The sequence below is a fragment of the Ochotona princeps genome, chromosome 17 (genome assembly GCF_030435755.1).
Source record: "Ochotona princeps isolate mOchPri1 chromosome 17, mOchPri1.hap1, whole genome shotgun sequence".
Taxonomy (NCBI): domain Eukaryota; kingdom Metazoa; phylum Chordata; class Mammalia; order Lagomorpha; family Ochotonidae; genus Ochotona; species Ochotona princeps.
In genome coordinates, this window is record NC_080848.1 from 24,842,398 (window position 1) to 24,859,294 (window position 16,897).

The 16,897-nt window shown below is 43.7% G+C and overlaps 1 protein-coding gene across 1 annotated transcript; it reads right to left on the reverse strand.

The window, feature by feature from the left end:
• Positions 1-16,401: 16,401 nt before the first annotated feature.
• On the reverse strand, positions 16,402-16,683 carry SMIM36 (small integral membrane protein 36). The gene has a single exon (XM_058676061.1). The coding sequence runs from the start codon at positions 16,681-16,683 to the stop codon at positions 16,402-16,404; it is 282 nt and encodes a 93-aa protein (XP_058532044.1).
• Between the last annotated feature and the right edge of the window lie 214 nt (positions 16,684-16,897).

Consider the following 16,897-nt stretch of genomic DNA (forward strand, 5'->3'; position numbering starts at 1 on the left):
TTAATCTGTCCTGCCTGTATAATTTGCACGGTTGGAGTAGTCAACTCCTAATTGGTGGAGAAAAGTGTCTTCTTATTAAAGAAGTCCAGCCAATGAGTATGGGAGCAAAGGTAGAGCCAGACTATTTTCTTTTTTAGAGATTTATTTATTCTTATTGGAAAGTCAGATATACAGAGAGGAGGAGAGACAGTGAGAAAGATCTTCCATCTGCTGGTTCATCTCCTAAGTGGCCGCAATGGCCAGAGCTGAGCCTATCCGAAGCTAGGAGCCAGGAACTTCTTCTGGGTCTCCCACATAGGTGCAGGGTCCCAAGACTTTGGGCTGTCCTCAACTGTTTTCCCAGGCCACACGCAGGGAGATAGATGGGAAGTTGGGCTGCCAGGATTAGAACTGGCTGCCCATATGGGATCCCGGCGCCTGCAAGGGGAGGACTTTAGCTGTTAGGCTACCACTCCAGATTCAACCAGACTATTTTCAAGCATCTAATGTAATAGTTATTGTCAGGTAATGATCAACAATGAATGAAACCATGACATGCAAGGTTGACGAAACACCTACAATGCCTTGATCATGCTGACATTACTTGAGTTCCCCCACCAATCTGAGGATTGCTAAAAACAGGACAACAGAACGGTGTGCACCTTCTGGAATGAGGCCATGCACAGAACCACTGCTGAAGAACTGATGCCAAAGTCGTAGGCAAAACTAAATCAGGCCTTTAACTAACCTTGGTGTGTGGGGTGTCCAGCGGGTATGAATAGAACACGTCAAACAAACACCGAGGCAGACAAACCCCAGATGGATACTATGACATAGAGCAAAAGGGTGTTATTCCTAAGTGTACTGGAACTGAGGACAAACTGGAGTTGTTCTATGTCAAACTTGAGGAATGGTCACCATATGAGTGTGATATATTCTGAAGGACCTGGCTCCTGCAATAAATTATTGATGTACGAAAAAGAAAGGTGGAGGGGAAGTGTTCCACAATAAAAGAGATTGAAGCCATATCAGCACTAAATATAATATATATTGAGTGGATTCTTACTCCAGTGGTTAGAGAAGCATATCGTTATTGACTGGATCCCAGCTGAGTACCAAGGTATCCTCACTGCGCAGATGTAGGGAGATGCAGGAAGAATGTGGATGTAATGTAAGAGTTCCATAGTTTGCACTGATGAATAATGAACTGTGTTTGGGTAAAGTAAAATGATGCATGTGTTTTCTTTTTATTTGCTTAAAGATTTATTTTTATTGGAAAATTAGATATGCAGAGAGGAGGAGAGACACAGAGGAAGATCTTCCATTTGATGATTCACTCCCCAAGTGGCTGCAACAGCCAAAGCTGAGCTGATCCAAAGCCAGGAGCCTGGAGTTTCTTCTGGGTCTCCCACGTGGGTGCAGGGTGCCAAGGCTTTGGCCCATCCTCGACTGCTTTCCCAGACCACAAGCAGGGAGCTGGATGGGAAGCAGGGCTGCTGGGACAGGAACTGGTGCCCATATGGGATCCTGCCACTTGGAAGGTAAGGACTTTAGCCAGTAGGCTACTGCGCAGGGCCCATGTGATGTTTTTTAAAACATTTTATCAAGACTACATAAGGTTGATGTGCTACAATCTTGGTCATTATTGCAGCTGAATGATAGTTTTAAGGAAATTGGCTATTATTTTCTTTGCATTGTAATTTATTTGACTATATTAATGGTAAAAAATTAAATACCATGTCAGAAAAGGAGGTATTAAAGACCAGCATATTCCATGGTTGTTGGTCTAAGACTATATTTGCCTACTTAAAGTTTAGAACAATGTCAATATCTAACAGACGTGGTATTTGCTACGTACAAGCAGATGACTCCTGTGAGCTTTAGCAGGTGAGTATCTGTTACTGTCACCATCCCCGTTTACAACGGAGAAATGCGAAACATAGAAACATAGGGGAAACATTTCAAATAAGTTGAGATATACTTGTAGTCTATCTCTAACCTCCACATTCCTACCCTTTCGGCTGTTTTATAAGCACCATTAATTTCCTGGAGTAGGGTAATATTAATTTGCATGTTATATAGAGCAATGAATTGAAATGAGAAAAAAGGAAGGGAAAGAACTTTCTTTTAGGAATAAAGTTGGCCTGAAGGTTCAAGCAAATGGAGTTTGCCGAAGCACTTTCTCTATCCCTCTCTGCTCCTGCTTCCCTTGGCATCTTGAGTGACCCCAACTGTTTTGTGACTTGAGGCCTTTTGACCCCTCTAATCAGATTGGCTGAGAATATTGGAATGGAGAGCCAAGTGCCCGTGTTAACTACATTCTGATGGATGTGGGTTTGATTTGGTTCTTGGACATTGCGTTTTGAATAAATTCTCAAATGCTTTTTAATGTAGCATGTACCTCACCACACTTCCAGAAACACAGGGCAGGTAAAATTGGGAACAAGAACCCAGATATCCAACATGCATCCCAACCAACTTCATCACCACTAGACGAAAGTCCTGCTCAATTTGCAAACAAGTCAAAATGTTAGATTGCACACTGAGGTTACAAAGAAGAATGGCCTCCTACTTCAAGGAGGGTACACAAGAGAGACCACAAACATGATTATTTTTTTTTAAAAGATTTATTCATTTTATTACAGCCAGATATACAGAGAGGAGGAGAGACAGAGAGGAAGATCTTCCGTCCGATGATTCACTCCCCAAGTGAGCCACAACGGGCCGGTGCTGCGCCGATCCGAAGCCAGGAAACTGGAACCTCTTCCGGGTCTCCCACGCGGGTGCAGGGTCCCAATGCATTGGGCCTTCCTCGACTGCTTTCCCAGGCCACAAGCAGGGAGCCAGATGGGAAGTGGAGCTGCCGGGATTAGAACCGGGGCCCATATGGGATCCCGGGGCTTTCAAGGCGAGGACTTTAGCCGCTAGGCCACGCTGCCGGGTCACACAAACATGATTCTAACATAACAATAAAAGGCTTTTACTGAGTTTAGCACAGGGTGTTACCAGGTCACATTACAAAGTTCCCTAACCCAGAATGGGGAGGTTAAGGGATCAGGAACGACTGCGTAGAAATGGAGGCATCTCAGCTGAGGCCACAAGATGTCTGCAGAAATTTCTGAGGCTAAAAAAGTACAAGGCGTCTGTCAGCAAAGGCAGCCACTGAGTCAGTGTTGGGAGAGAGGATGCTCTCTGCACGTGGGGTGGGAGATCAGCAAAACATGGAGTGAACCCCGGGTGGGGCCTTTGTGTGAACTAAGGCTTGGCTAGTCCTTGCGGGTGAATGGGAAGTTCAGCTCTCTAGAGGCATTTCCTGCTTCCCTCCCTAGCATGACCCACAGGAAGCCTAGAAAATCTCCACAGCAGCTTTCCTCCCTGAGCATCTGGAGTCACAAGGCTCAGACACAGTTGCTGTTAGCTGCAGGGAGCTGAGCTGATAGCCTTTGGTCTTCTCTTGCAAATAAGTAGAAGGATCCTGGAGGGAGTCTACACTCCAGATCAGCCTCCAACAAGGTTGTATCCGACTTGAAGTTACTAGGATCTTTTGAGGTTTCTATTAGAGATGAGGCAGGTACCGCCCTTAGTTCTTGAAGATTCTTACCTAGCCCAGGGACTTGACCGTTTTTCAGGTTGGCTGATTGCAGTGACCTAGCCCAATTTTGCTCACTGATTTTCTTCTTGAAGCCTTCAACCCACATCCCAAAGTCAGTGTCCTGAGTCAGCAGACACGATAGTAGTCGCATGTCTGCTGAGTTTTTGGAGAAAACCTGTCCATTTGATTCCTAGATGCTAGAAGCCCTTGCATGTTCTGGATCCAGGCAGAGGTATCCTGACCCCAGTCCATCGGTATGGAGGCTATAGTATGAAACATTCCCTTAAAGGCCCTTTGCCTTTCTTTTAACCATTTATAACAAACAAAAGATACTTACTGTAGGAAAACTGAGAACAATGCCTAAGTCTAAAAAAGAACAATTCGGCAATGGCCCAAGCTTTAATGTTGGGCATGCAATTTTAATGATACAAATGGATATTATATTTCCTGTACTCACGGAATACTATTGTGTGTGCTATTCAGAATTTGTTTTTTTTTTTTATAACATATGATCATTCTATTACAATGTCAGAAGGCCCATTGTTACGGTGAGTATATACTATTCCATTGTAAAGATGCATAATTGTTAATTAAGCCATTTCCATCTTTGGACTATTATGTTGTCACCAGCATTTTGTACTTTTAAGAAAATTTTAAACTGTATTTGAGAGAGAGGGAGGGAAAACCTGCCATTCTTCTTCACTCTGTGAATGCTGAAGAAGAGCCAGAGTCAGAATCCAGGAACTCAGTTCAGGGCTCCCCAGCAGGTGGCAAAAACCCAGTTTCTTGAGCCCCCAGCATTGCTTCCCAGGGTCAGTATGGTCAGGAAGCTAGAGTCAGGAATCAAAGTTGAGGCTAGCAGCCAGTGTGAGAGGGGCTTCTGCCCTCCTCTGCCAGAGCCCACTCCCATGCACAGTGCGTACTTCCCATACACTTGTTCAACTTTCTTTATAGGAGGAATTTCTGAACGTGAAGCGGATCAGATGTTTTTCAAATGCTAACAAACTTTGGCACGTTTATCTGACCAAATTGCCCTATTAATAACATTCATAAATATGTAGGCTCGGCACTAAATATGACATTCCTTGTCTACAATCATCATCACCACCATTGCTGTCATCACAGCAAATATTTACTGAGTAAATAGTATGTATTTGGCAAATATTTTTAAAAATGATTATTTTATTGGAAATCAGATCTACAGAGGGAAGGAGATGTATAGAGAAAGATCTTCCACCTGCTGGCTCATTCCCCAAGTACTCCTAATGGCTGGAACTGAGCGGATCTGAAACCAGGAACCAGGAGCTTCCTCTGGGTCTCCCATGTGGGTGCAGAGTCCCAAGGCTTTGCTCCATCCTCTACTTCTTTTCTAGGCCACAAGCAGGGAGCTGGATATGAAGCAAAGCAGTCGGGACACAAACCCAGTGCCCATATGGGATCCTGGTGGATGCAAGATGAGGATTTAGTCACTAGGCTACTGTGCCAGACCTTTGGCAAATCTTAAGCAGTTTACTCATTACAATTTACAATGTATTTAGTTGTCAGAAATACATTGTGGCAGATATTATGTTTATTTGTAATACATGATGGAGAAAATGATATTTTAGATGAAAAACTGATTATATTTTGAAATGAAAGAAGTATTGAAGAAGCAAATTCCCCTGACTTCATATTCTACTTTGCACTGAATGGCCACTTTAGAAGTTTTGTCTGTGTTTGTCTAGGTGTTTTCTATGTATGTTAAAAACACTGAAGTAGATGAGTATGCTTTTTGTTAACGTAGAATAAATCATTTTATATCTGCCATCACATTCTTCTGCAGCCTGCATTTTTCTTCTGACAAGGTTATGGCCACCTTTTCACAGCGATCCGTGCAATTTTATCTCATTACATTTTACAAGTGCATAGAATTCCATTCTATGAATGCATCATAATAGTTAAGATGTCTCTCTCACCTCTCCAACCAGGCTTGAGTTTCATGGATATACAATACAATGCTATGACATTTAACAACACTGAGCTCAAGACAAATAAAAAAATTGAACGGCAAATCATTTTCTTTAGAGACATATGTATATGAGGGTGCTCCAAAAAGCTCATGGAAAAAAGGAATTAAGTGATAAGCTTGCTTTTAAAAAGAGAAAGAAAGGCCTAAAAAAAGGTCTTCAGGGGGCCGGGTCCTGGAACTAGGTGTGTTAGCTATGATGGTGAGCTTGGAAGCTTTCTATTCTCTCTTCACCATTGCGTGAAGGGGTTGGATGCGTAAGCTGGCTGTCAGGGCCCTGTCTGGCTTTTACAGCCTCTGAGTTTATAAGCCAGAGCAAAATCCACCTTTGTAAAGCATATGGTAAGCATGGGCATGGCAGCTTATGTTCCTTGAGGAGTAATTTTAACTCTTGGTTTGTATACTTGACATTTTTTGAGATGGAAAAATGCATAAAGGAGAGCATACGGTCTGGTTGCAGGGGAGAGCGTGGAGGGAGCCAGGTCTGCCGTATGCTCTCCCAGAAAGCAGCACAGAGAATCACTGCGTGTTTTTTAGTCTCTCCCACTTCAGAAATCTTCCTAACAGATTCGCAGCCATGATTAGGAATGCTGCTAGAAGCACCCGAGCATGTACTAAGTGGGGTCACATGTAAATTCACTTATTTTAGTTAGAAAATGAAAAACGTGCCAACATGTGCATATATTCTGATTATAAATATATGAAACATACCTAAAGAATGGCAGAAAATGCAGAATAGTGTGATACATTTTGGATAAGGTAATTATGGATAATGTAATTTGGGGAGATTCCTATTTTCTTCTCTATGCTTTCTCAGAGTGTACCAAATGAATAGGCATTCCTTTTAAAATCAGTAAGATGCAATCAGCAAATATCTTCAAACCTTAATTCAAAGAAATGAGCAGATGAGGTACACTGAGGTCTTCTGGAGACCATGCTGAGCATTTCCCTTCATTTGTCATCTCTTTCTTTATTTTCAAATTCATCTTGACGCGTATGCATCGCTGTTGGGGGCAGAAGCAGTCCTCTGGTGCAGTGGTACATCCCACATCCATTTCATCCCCCTTTCTCTCCGATGGAGTCTTGCCTTTGTCGGAATGTGAACGTGCCCTACACACACCTGCAGTTCCCTGTCTTTCTTGCAGATCAGAGTCAGCTTTTAGTTAAATTCTAGGCCTAGAGGGCTCGGCAGCATGGCCTAGTGGCTAAGGTCCTCGCCTTGATCCCATATGGCCGCTGGTTCTAATCCCGGCAGCTCCACTTCCTCTCTGTCTCTCCTCCTCTCAGTATATCTGACTTTGTAATAAAAATAAAATAAATCTTAAAAAAAAATTCTAGGCCTAGAAATGTAAGAACAGCTTTCTGGGGATGGAGGCAGCTCAGGAATTGCAACTGTCATGTTCCTCTTTGCTTCCCACCTCTGACTCTTCGCAGACATAAGATTTGGGAGTTGCTGTGGCCAACTTTCAGTAAGAAGATAACTCCCTGGATGAAGTGAAGCTGATAAAGCTGGAATAAAGGTACCTGTGTCTGAATGACACACAGGTTTCACCTGTAGCAGTTCAGGTCTTTGCTAGTTCTAACTGAGCACAGTTCCTAGTGAATACATCCGCTCACACACAAGGGAAAGAAAAAGCCCTGCTTACTTCCTGAACCACAGCAACTGTCTTTAAAAAAAAAAAAAAGGTTTTGTGGAAATGAATTGAAATTCTCTTAGGGTGGAAATAAAAGGCAATGTTCTACCTAAAATTAGGAAATACCTTTGAAATTTCCATAAATCGAATGTGTTTCTCATTGTCAACATTCCGTGCCCAGTGTTAAGCTTGTTAGTTTTGCATTTGGGGACAATAAGTTTGTTAATACGCCCCAGCAACGAGGGAATCAATACATCACCATATGCCTGCGCTGCGACCATTTGTCATGGTTTATGTTCTTTCCAAAGAGTGCAGAACAGCCCTTGACTCGAAAAACACCAGCGTGGGGCTAGTTACTTGAAATGTCAGGTGGAAAACATGTTAGCAAGAGGAGGATGTGCGCGCTTCCTGTGACAGGGAGAGGCTCAGCTCCCAGGCCGACCCGGCGCTTTAGCCACGGGCAGTTTTTGAAGGCAGGTATCAGTGTTGTTTCATTCTAGGGGTGGGGTGAGGGAGGAAAAGACAGGGAGAAGGAAACGTGCTAGCTCTAGCAGGATCTTGGAAAGTTGTTACAGTCAATGCTTTTTGATTTGTAGGTGAGTAAAGGGAGCCACCCGTTGTGACCTTAGGCAGTTGGTTCAGGATCAGGAGCCTGGAAGCCCCGTCTCCCCCACCTACATAATCCTTTCTGCCCACCTGATGATGCTCACCTGTCATCATTTGGAAACTGAGGGGGAAGAGGGTACGACGATATTACGTTTTTGTGTAACCACGCCCCTCGCAAGCCCCGATAAAGACCCAGGATGGGGCAGGGCTTGCTGTCTTGGTCACATGCTTTCATTGCTCTAGCACGCCCCAGTACCTTCGCCACCCCAGTACCTGCTTGCTCTCTGGCTTCCCACAGACAGACTCTGAGGACAGGTAGCCCTGAACATGGCCCCTGTATGTCTGTATTCCTCAGCCTCTGAACACCCTCTGCTTGGGTGTGTCAGTGAAGCTGCAAACGCTAAGATGCTTTGTATTTCAAATTTGTGTGCTTTCAAGAGTTCCAGGAGAAGTGAGACCTAGCAGTAATAAAATGTGGACAGAGGAGCCAGGAAAAGATGAATGTTTGCAGCCTTGTGTGTCCAGGTTGTTCGCTGCATGTCTTTCACGATCATTTAAATTGTTGGGGAAGTAGGAACATAAGTCTTTCGTCTAACAGACCTCACGGTAATGATAATTTGTGCCACCCAGGGTTTCGGCTCACATGGCATTGCCACGTGGACTTGTGATTTACTAATTTCTATTGGGTCCTGCCATCATCAAGCTTGCTCAATGAAGTCTGCGTAATACACCCTGGACATGTCTCTCTCATACCCTGTGGACCTTCCCAGGAAGGTAGTGCCTGTTCGAAATGAAACCTTAACAGTAACCCCAAGCTACAGATTTACTGAATCATTTCTTTAACCCTCCCTCTGAGTGTTCTTTTGAAAGGTTAAATTCATCCGTGGCTTCCTCTGAGCTACGTTGTTATTTACAGAGCACCTGCTGCGCTTTCTTAGCCCTTTATACCAAGGGAACATGGAAACACCCCAGCTTCCTGCCTATTGCATCTGGTAACTGTTTTTATTGGATAAGTCATTCTTATTCCACAATAAATATAAAAATTTCCTTCTGTTTCCCAATAAGAAACAAAATCATCGCTAAAGGATGGAGAATTTTTGACAGGTTCAGCACTTCACTGGATGCTGCTGAGAGTTGATATGGACCCTGTATAAGGTATTCACCATTTTACTTGAAATGTTAAGGTCCAGACAGGAAAGAAAACATGAAAGAACTAAGCAGGACTGATAAACTTAAGATTTTGTAAGGCATGCTTAATCTAGGCTAGATAAATGCTATTTTTCATGTTTCGAAAAAATGTTCTAGATCAAATTCTTGGACAGAATTTTCAGTCTCAATTATTCAGAGCAAAACCTGAGATTCAGTGGAGGAGACTGAGGGCAGATAATTCCAATTAAAGAAAAGCAAAATTGGATGTGCTATCGTAGAATGGTGCAGGACAAGTGTTCGGTGTGAGGGGTACAGAAAGGTTGGTTTAGTATACTTCTCATCTGTAAGACTATGTGTGCATGTATTTATAATACGTAAGTATATAAGAATATGTATGTGTATGTATATAATGTGTGCATCTATATAGACACAGAGATAGATTCTAAGATTTTCTTTACTAAAAAAAAAGCTGTATACACAAAGGCATTTAGAGGTCAGTGGTTTGGGGAATGGACTTTGGAATCTTAGCTCCTTCTCAGGGTCATAGTGCAGATCCCACAATGCCCGCAAAATGCTTCGTTTGGTTTTCTCATTACCTGGTCAGCTTCATGAAGATGTGACTTGTGTCTATTGTATGTACTGATGTATACTCTGGGCCTGACGTAAGGTCTGCACACAGTAGGTGCTTTGTCAGTCTTTGTCTACCAGATGAATCAGTGGTTGTAGCTATCTGTAGTTGCTTCGGCATTCACTGCTCTCTACCTGTCCTGTGCTACACAAGCAGTAAACACACAATTGAAGTGACATTATCATGGGAATAACCTTCAATTTTACCCTGTGCAAACAAACAGGCAAATCATTTACAGACTTGGAAAATTTATTATTAGTAACAAAGTGCTTGCCACACCTTACAACTGAAGGTGATTCACTACTGCGTTGTGACCCTGTGATTTTTCAATCGCCATTGAAGCCATGACTAGTTACATGGTGTGATTTAATCTGATTGGATCCTTCCATGAGACATGTTTGTACAAATCACTGTGGACACAGGGCTTCGTTTTAAACTGAAAAGAGGCCAACGACAGAAAATGAATATCAAGTTCAAGAGCAGGAAAAGATTCAGCCAAACAAGGAGATCTTGACTGTGAGAGTTGTCAAGTTCTGTCTTGTTGACATTTAAGCAATCGGTTATTTGCATATCTGCAGCCCCCAGTTTTCTTCCGGAGCGCATGGAGAATGATTGCAGCGTGGAGCTTCGCTTCAAAATGCTGTCACAATTTTAGTGTTTCCCCTCCCCTGGTGGCAAACAGTTTTTCACTGGTGGTTTTCCATTGATAAGAATGACTTTATCCAGTCTGGCAAACTCCAAATTCCAAATTCCATCACCACGTTTGCACGAAGCCACCTTGGGCAAGTTTAAGCCCATGCAGCAAGCCGCACACTTTTCTTTGGTTCTCTCCATCCTTTCAAACTAAGTCTCCTTCTCTCTGATATCGCCTGAGCTTTGTCTGGTATAGCTGTTAGCTTTCCACTGCATCTATAGCCCCTCAGGCTAGAGATGTGCCAAGCAAGGAATCAGTAGATCCCAGCATATGGCTGGTGTTTAATTAACCAACACTTGAGTACAGGGAAGCCTTGAGCAAAAAAAAAAAAAAAGCATCTGTGCAGATAAGTTCCCACTATCTTGGGAGGATGGGAAACAACTGAGATCTTTCTTTTTTTTTTTTCTTTAATATTCATTTATTCATTAATTACATTGCATTACATGACACAATTTCATAGGTACTGGGATTCCCCCCCTTCACCCCAAACCCTTCCCCCATCATGAATTCCTTCACCTTGATGCATAACCACAGCTCAAGTTCTGTTGAGATTCCCTAATTAAAAGTTTACACCATACAGAGTCCAGCATCCCACTTGTCCAGTTCAAGTTCAACGGCCTCTTAGGGAGGCCCTCTCAGGTTTGTAGGCAGAGCCAGCAGAGCGTCACCTCGATCAATTAGAAGCTCCAACATATCATCAGCAACAGTCCAGGTATGATGAGGCTGGTGCAGAGTCCACTGATTGACATAGTCCGTCTTAGGGTTTCCCCTTGTCCAGTTTTCCGCTGCAAGCATAAAGCTGAGGTGGTTGATTCATCTACTCCATTTTCCATCTTTTTTTGATTAATGCTTTGATTCCTCCATTTTGTTCAGGGGAATCCCCCTAAAAAAAACTTTGAGGCATTCCCAGTCCAGGCTCCTACATGTACTACTAGTAAGCACAGTGCCCGCCACCGTCCATCACTCCGATCAGCTGATGGTTTTAACCCCTGGGTTGGTTCTCTTCTGAGCCCCGACCTCTATTGGAACCAATGAGTATCGCATCTCTCCCCGGCTCTGCCCATCACACTCTCGTCCCTCACCTAAACCAGTGGGAGGAGTGCTGGTCGGGTGTTGCATTCCCTACTAGCACAGGCCATTTCACCTTGGCATTTTGTGTTTTGTACTTTTTTTTTTTTTTTTTTTTTATCGCAACCAAACCCGGCCAGGCCCCCACACAGTTTCAGCACTTGGGCTTGCCAGTGGATGACGTGAACCGACTCAGCCTGGTCTGCCCCAACCCGAGCCAAGTGTATTCCAGTGGGTCACATTCCAAAGCCTCTTCTGGGTTATTTACCTCCATGCTTCTTGCGTTTATTTGTAGAGTCAGTGTCCTGTCAGAGGAGATCTTTCTTAATCCTAGTCTCCGAAAGTTCTTATTGGATGGCCCAAGAAAGTTAAAGCCGAAATGAGTTATTACAGCGGAGGTGGGAGATAAGTGCTGTCTGACTTTTTGTGTCTCAGCCACCAATGTTCTCAGGGAACATGAAGCAACGAGAAAGAGGCTGCCCTTGATACTCAAGCCACAGTGGACTGTGTCTGTCCTCTAAGGAGTAGGGATTTTTTTTAACTTTATCAAGAGGATTATGTTCTTCCAAAGAGTGTGAAGTCCCCTGAATGGGGCCTGTTGCACTCATTGCCACAATTTACTGTGCTACTATGCGCAGGTTTGTGGAGTTCTTGTACATTCTCAGCATAAAGAGTCAGGATCCCTGGATTCTGTAGCTCCCATACTGAACGTCAATGAAGACAAAACCCCCTTGTCTGTATAATGAGAAAAAAGTGCTCTCTCTCCCTATACATTTTTGGGTCGATTATCTAAGGTGTCGGGCTCTCACTGAGTGGCTTTTCAGGTATAGATGTAATGCAGGGAGAGATTGAATACCTTATGGCTAGTTATGAGCTTTTCTGTTTCAAACAGTTGTGCATTTGTGCTCCATAATAGCTTCTCTGTGTGACTTGTCCTTTGTCTAAGGCCCCGACTCAGTACTGTGTCATTTCTAATTGAATCATGATTCTAAAACCTTCCCTTCAGGCAGTGAGTTTGTGAGGGCTGTCCTAGGCACCTGCACAGAGCTGAGCGTGTTGTCTCTCACTTCTGGTGGCTAGCACTCTGAGATCAAGATCGAAGGATGCCAGAGAGGGATCCATTGCAGGCACTTGTCCTACCTGACAAGAGTTCCTCCATCTGTGTCCACCAATTCCAACCATCGCAAAGTGAACGTGTCTGTAAGAACATACATCATCTTTTATTAGGAGCCTCCCTGACTTCAGTATTACTTTCTCTTAGCTCATTATACTAGTTCAGATCCTATTTCGAAATAATGATCACATTCTAAGGAGGTGCGGCTTAGGACTTCTGGTTGTGAATTTTTGAGTAACAAAATAGCAGAATTCTCTCAGCATTCCAGATTTCTAGTACACGGGGCAGCTCTCTAACCTCATGTATCTTCTTCTCCGCACTCCCATCAATGAGCCTGACCTGGCCTGAGCCACCTCTGTCTTTCAAATGAGAAGACCTCCTACATGTTTTCACCTTATCTGCTGCTACGGTAATAGCCACTTTCATTTTGTGGACATTCTTTCATATGTTAGATAATTAAGATGTATATTGGTCTAAAATCCATCCATGTTGACATTATATCCAGTTTTTTAGTTGAGGAAAAAGATTTAGGAAGTCAGGTGATGCACAAAGGCTCATGAACAGGTGGGAAATTGAGGCAAGTGAGTTGGGCGTTTGGCACTAAATTTGTTCTTACTCTCTTCTACCTGGCGTCTTCTGAAACATCGGAAGGTCGTATTTTCAATGAACCACAATGACTGAATTGCTCTCCGATGGAAGCTACAGCCATATTATTCAGAGAAATGCTGAAATTCCATTAAGGGATTTAACAGATGCTTAGGGATGCAATTCTAACCCCGGAGAGAGATGCTACGGATAGCATTGGGATTGCTGCTGTTCTTGAAGCTGTGACACGAAATAGATAGCAGAAGGCAGCACATCTAGAATTTGGTTCAAATTCTGTTTCCCATGAGGACAAGCCGTGTGACTTTGCTCAAAGTGTAGCACCTGTCCAAGCCTTCAGGTTCCCAACTTAGAGTGGTTTTAGCTGTGTCTTACAGCCGAGTGAGAAGTTTAAATAAGATCACAGATGAAAAGTAGCTGATATGCATCCAATTCTTTCTATAAAAATTGATTTATTTAATTTGGATTCAGAGTGACAGAGAGAGAGAGAGAGAGAAAAGGAGAGGCAGAGACAGATCTTCCATCTGCTGGTTCACTTCCCAGATGGCTACAACAGCCAGGGCCAAGGCAAGCCAAAGTCTGCAGTGAGGAGATTCATCTGGGTCTCCCAGAAGGATCGCAGGAGAGACAGATCTTCCATCTGCTGGTTCATTCCCCAAATGGCCACAGTGGCTCCACAGTTTGGAGCTAGGAGCTTCCTCCAAGTCTCCCATGTGGGTGCAGGATCTCAAGGCATTGGGCTGTCCTCCACTGCTTTCCCAGACCCTAGGGAGCTGGGTGGGACGTAGAGCAGACAGGGCAAAACCAGTGCCCATTTGGAATGAGCTTACAGGTGGAGGATTGGGCACTTGGAAGTGGAAGATTAGCCAGTTGAGTCAATACACTGGCCTCTGAGTAGTGTGTTTCTAAAATATTGGTTAAAACTTCACAGTTGTGCAACTGATAATTCCACTGGTAAATAAGCCTCTATTTAACAATGGTAAATATTTCACCAGGATTTAAAATATAAGTAGATAAAGAGATAATGTTGTGGGAAGACCGCGAGGGGGGTCAATAGGAAAAGGAAATAACAGGATGTTAGTCACAATTCCGAGGCCAAATATCCTCAGGAAAAATTAGTTCTTTCTCAGTCTTTTTTCCCCTCATAGTTGCTGTAGTTTGGATGTGTCCTCCAAAACTTTATGTGTTTGGAAACTTAATTTTCAAATTCACATACCACTGGTGTTAGGAGACAAGGCCTTTGGGAAGTTGCTGGGATCAGTGAGGCTCTGAGGGTGGGGCTCCCACGATGGCCTTAGTGGTTTAGGAGAGAGACCGAGTTCTTGTACTCACTCAATTTCTCCCTCTCCCTTGCTACTGTGTAGTAACCCCACTTGCCAGATGCTGCTGAACAGACTGGTGAGATACTCTTGGATTTCCCAGCCTCCAGAACTGTGACCTACATAAGTCTCAGCTCTTTATAAATTACCTAGTCTATGGTGTCTAATTATAGCAACCCAAAATGGGCGAAGACATTGATGAAACTCTTAAAGAAATTTCCTGCACTTACAAGACTCTAAGAGAATACGCTATACAGACAAGACTACTTTAAGTGCTGAGGCTTGTTCTGAATAAAGAATACAAGTTGAATGAACTAGAAATCAAATGAACCAGAGACTTGGAATAGCTCAGTGCTGCCTATTCCAACATGAACCCCTGGGGTATTTTTAATTTCCTTCTTCTCTCATTTTATTTTGATTCCCCTTCTCTGTTACTGTTATTGGCAATACTATCGTTATTATCTGATCTTTTAGCATTTCTTTTTTTCTGTCCTCTGTTAGTCCTTTCTCTTTCATTGGCCCTGATAGGTAGCTGGCAGGTCATTGGGGGACTTCGATTCCGTTCTTGGCTCCTTGCAAGGGACTGGTCTGACCCCAGTCACATGGCACTTGGGGAATGAAGCTGCAGATAGGAGCTCCCTTCTGCTGCTTGATTAAATAATAAAGTGCTGTGTTCTGTCCTATCCTCCAAGCCCCAAATGTACTTTCGTTATCTTGGGAAATAGCCACCTATCTCTCAAATTATCCTATCATACAATGCCTGAGTTGAAAACGAACCTGGCCAGTCAGATGTTCCTTGCATGTGCTGGGCAGTTGTGTCTCTGTGGACTCCTGTGCCTGGTAGGCTTCCAGTAGAATAGCCCATGGTACTGTCTGGGTCCATCAAGTCATGTTGACTCGCTTTCCTCTGATCTCAGGCAGTAAAGAGCTCAGGACTGAGGGGCTTGTTTCTTTGTCCTCACAAGACCCCACAGGATGAAGAGGTTCAGTAACTCACCAGGCGATCACTTAAATTGGAGCTACAATTCAAGATTGTAGAAATGAATAAGTGAGCAAGAGACCAAATCTGTTGTCAATAGCAACCCAGAAAGAGCACAAGGACAGATTGCAGGCACTGAAACAAAGGGCTGTGAGCCCTCAGAATTGTTCAAGAGATCTTCATATTGAAGGAGGTCAGATCTGGGAACTAGACATTAATTACAACAGTGGAAGGGGATAGTATCTGTGATCATTGCAACAGGCTACTCCACGTGTCAAGCACTGTCTCGAATGGTGCCAGTGAATGAACTCATTTCAAGATGCCACCAACTTGGAAGTCCTGGCAGTAGCCCATAAGCACAAAGAGGTGGCCCAACATAGCCATGATCACACAGATAGTAAATAGAGAACCAGGGTTTGGACTCAGGACCCAAGATGGGTCATGTTGTTGTCTACACTGAGCCACAGTGAGAAATAGAATGCCAAGAGCTAAGTATGTCCAGAAAGTGTGACCTAAAGTCTGGATGATTATTCAAGGTGTTTCCCTTGAAAAGGGAGGGTTAGGAAAGTATGCAATTAAGTTAGTCTCATTCCTCATTATCATATGCATGCATGACACGCACTTGTACGCACACAGTGCACCGTTGCAGTCTCATTTAGCTGTCACTCAGAAGTGTGTCAGTCCTAGGTGTTGCCAAACGCAGCATCATCAGGAATGTACCAGTAACAAACTGATATGTAATTAATGACGCAATTGCTTCTAGGTGGCATGATTAACAATGAATAAGTATCAATAACCAACAGTGCTGACATTATTAATTCAGAGAATTTTACTGGTGACCATTTAGGTTTCTTACCTTAAATAGATGCTTTATCCAGAAAGAGAGTGATGAAAAAGCAGGAAGGAGGACCGTGCTCCCACACCCTTAGTGAGGCAGGACTTGCATGCTGGTAGATTGATGCCTACCATAGGGCATGGTTTGTTATCTGGTGAAGTCTAGTGGCCCCTTCCCAGAGTTTTTTTTGCCAGTCTCACACCACAGTGCTTTTCTTCCCCAGCGAAGCAGATTCTCCAACGTGAAGGCTGGGCCCCCTTGCCCAGGAGGCAGCAGGAGCACTTTGCTGCATCACCACCAAGCGGATGGAGGGCTGGGCATCCGAGGCGGCCTCGGGAGCATACTCCTTACTGGGGTCCTTGCCTCGGCAGTCATACAGCACGCAGGAGATGAGGAACACCAAGAGCAGGATGACGTAACTTGCTACCAGGATGATGAGGTTCAAGGTGACGGGATCGATCTCCAGGTAGAACTCCATCACCCAACTCAAGGAGGGAAAGAGGGTCTGGTGAAAGGCATTGCAGGAGTAGATTCTAGCTCGTCAGTATAGCTATGTAGACTCTGGAATAAAAAAACACAGTAATCCCCACTGCTTCAGGAAGTCCGGAGGATTAAACCTGCTCGGTTTAATAACTTAAGCTTCTGCTACTAATACCACAGCTACCAAAACACAGACTTATTTGTCATCAGCC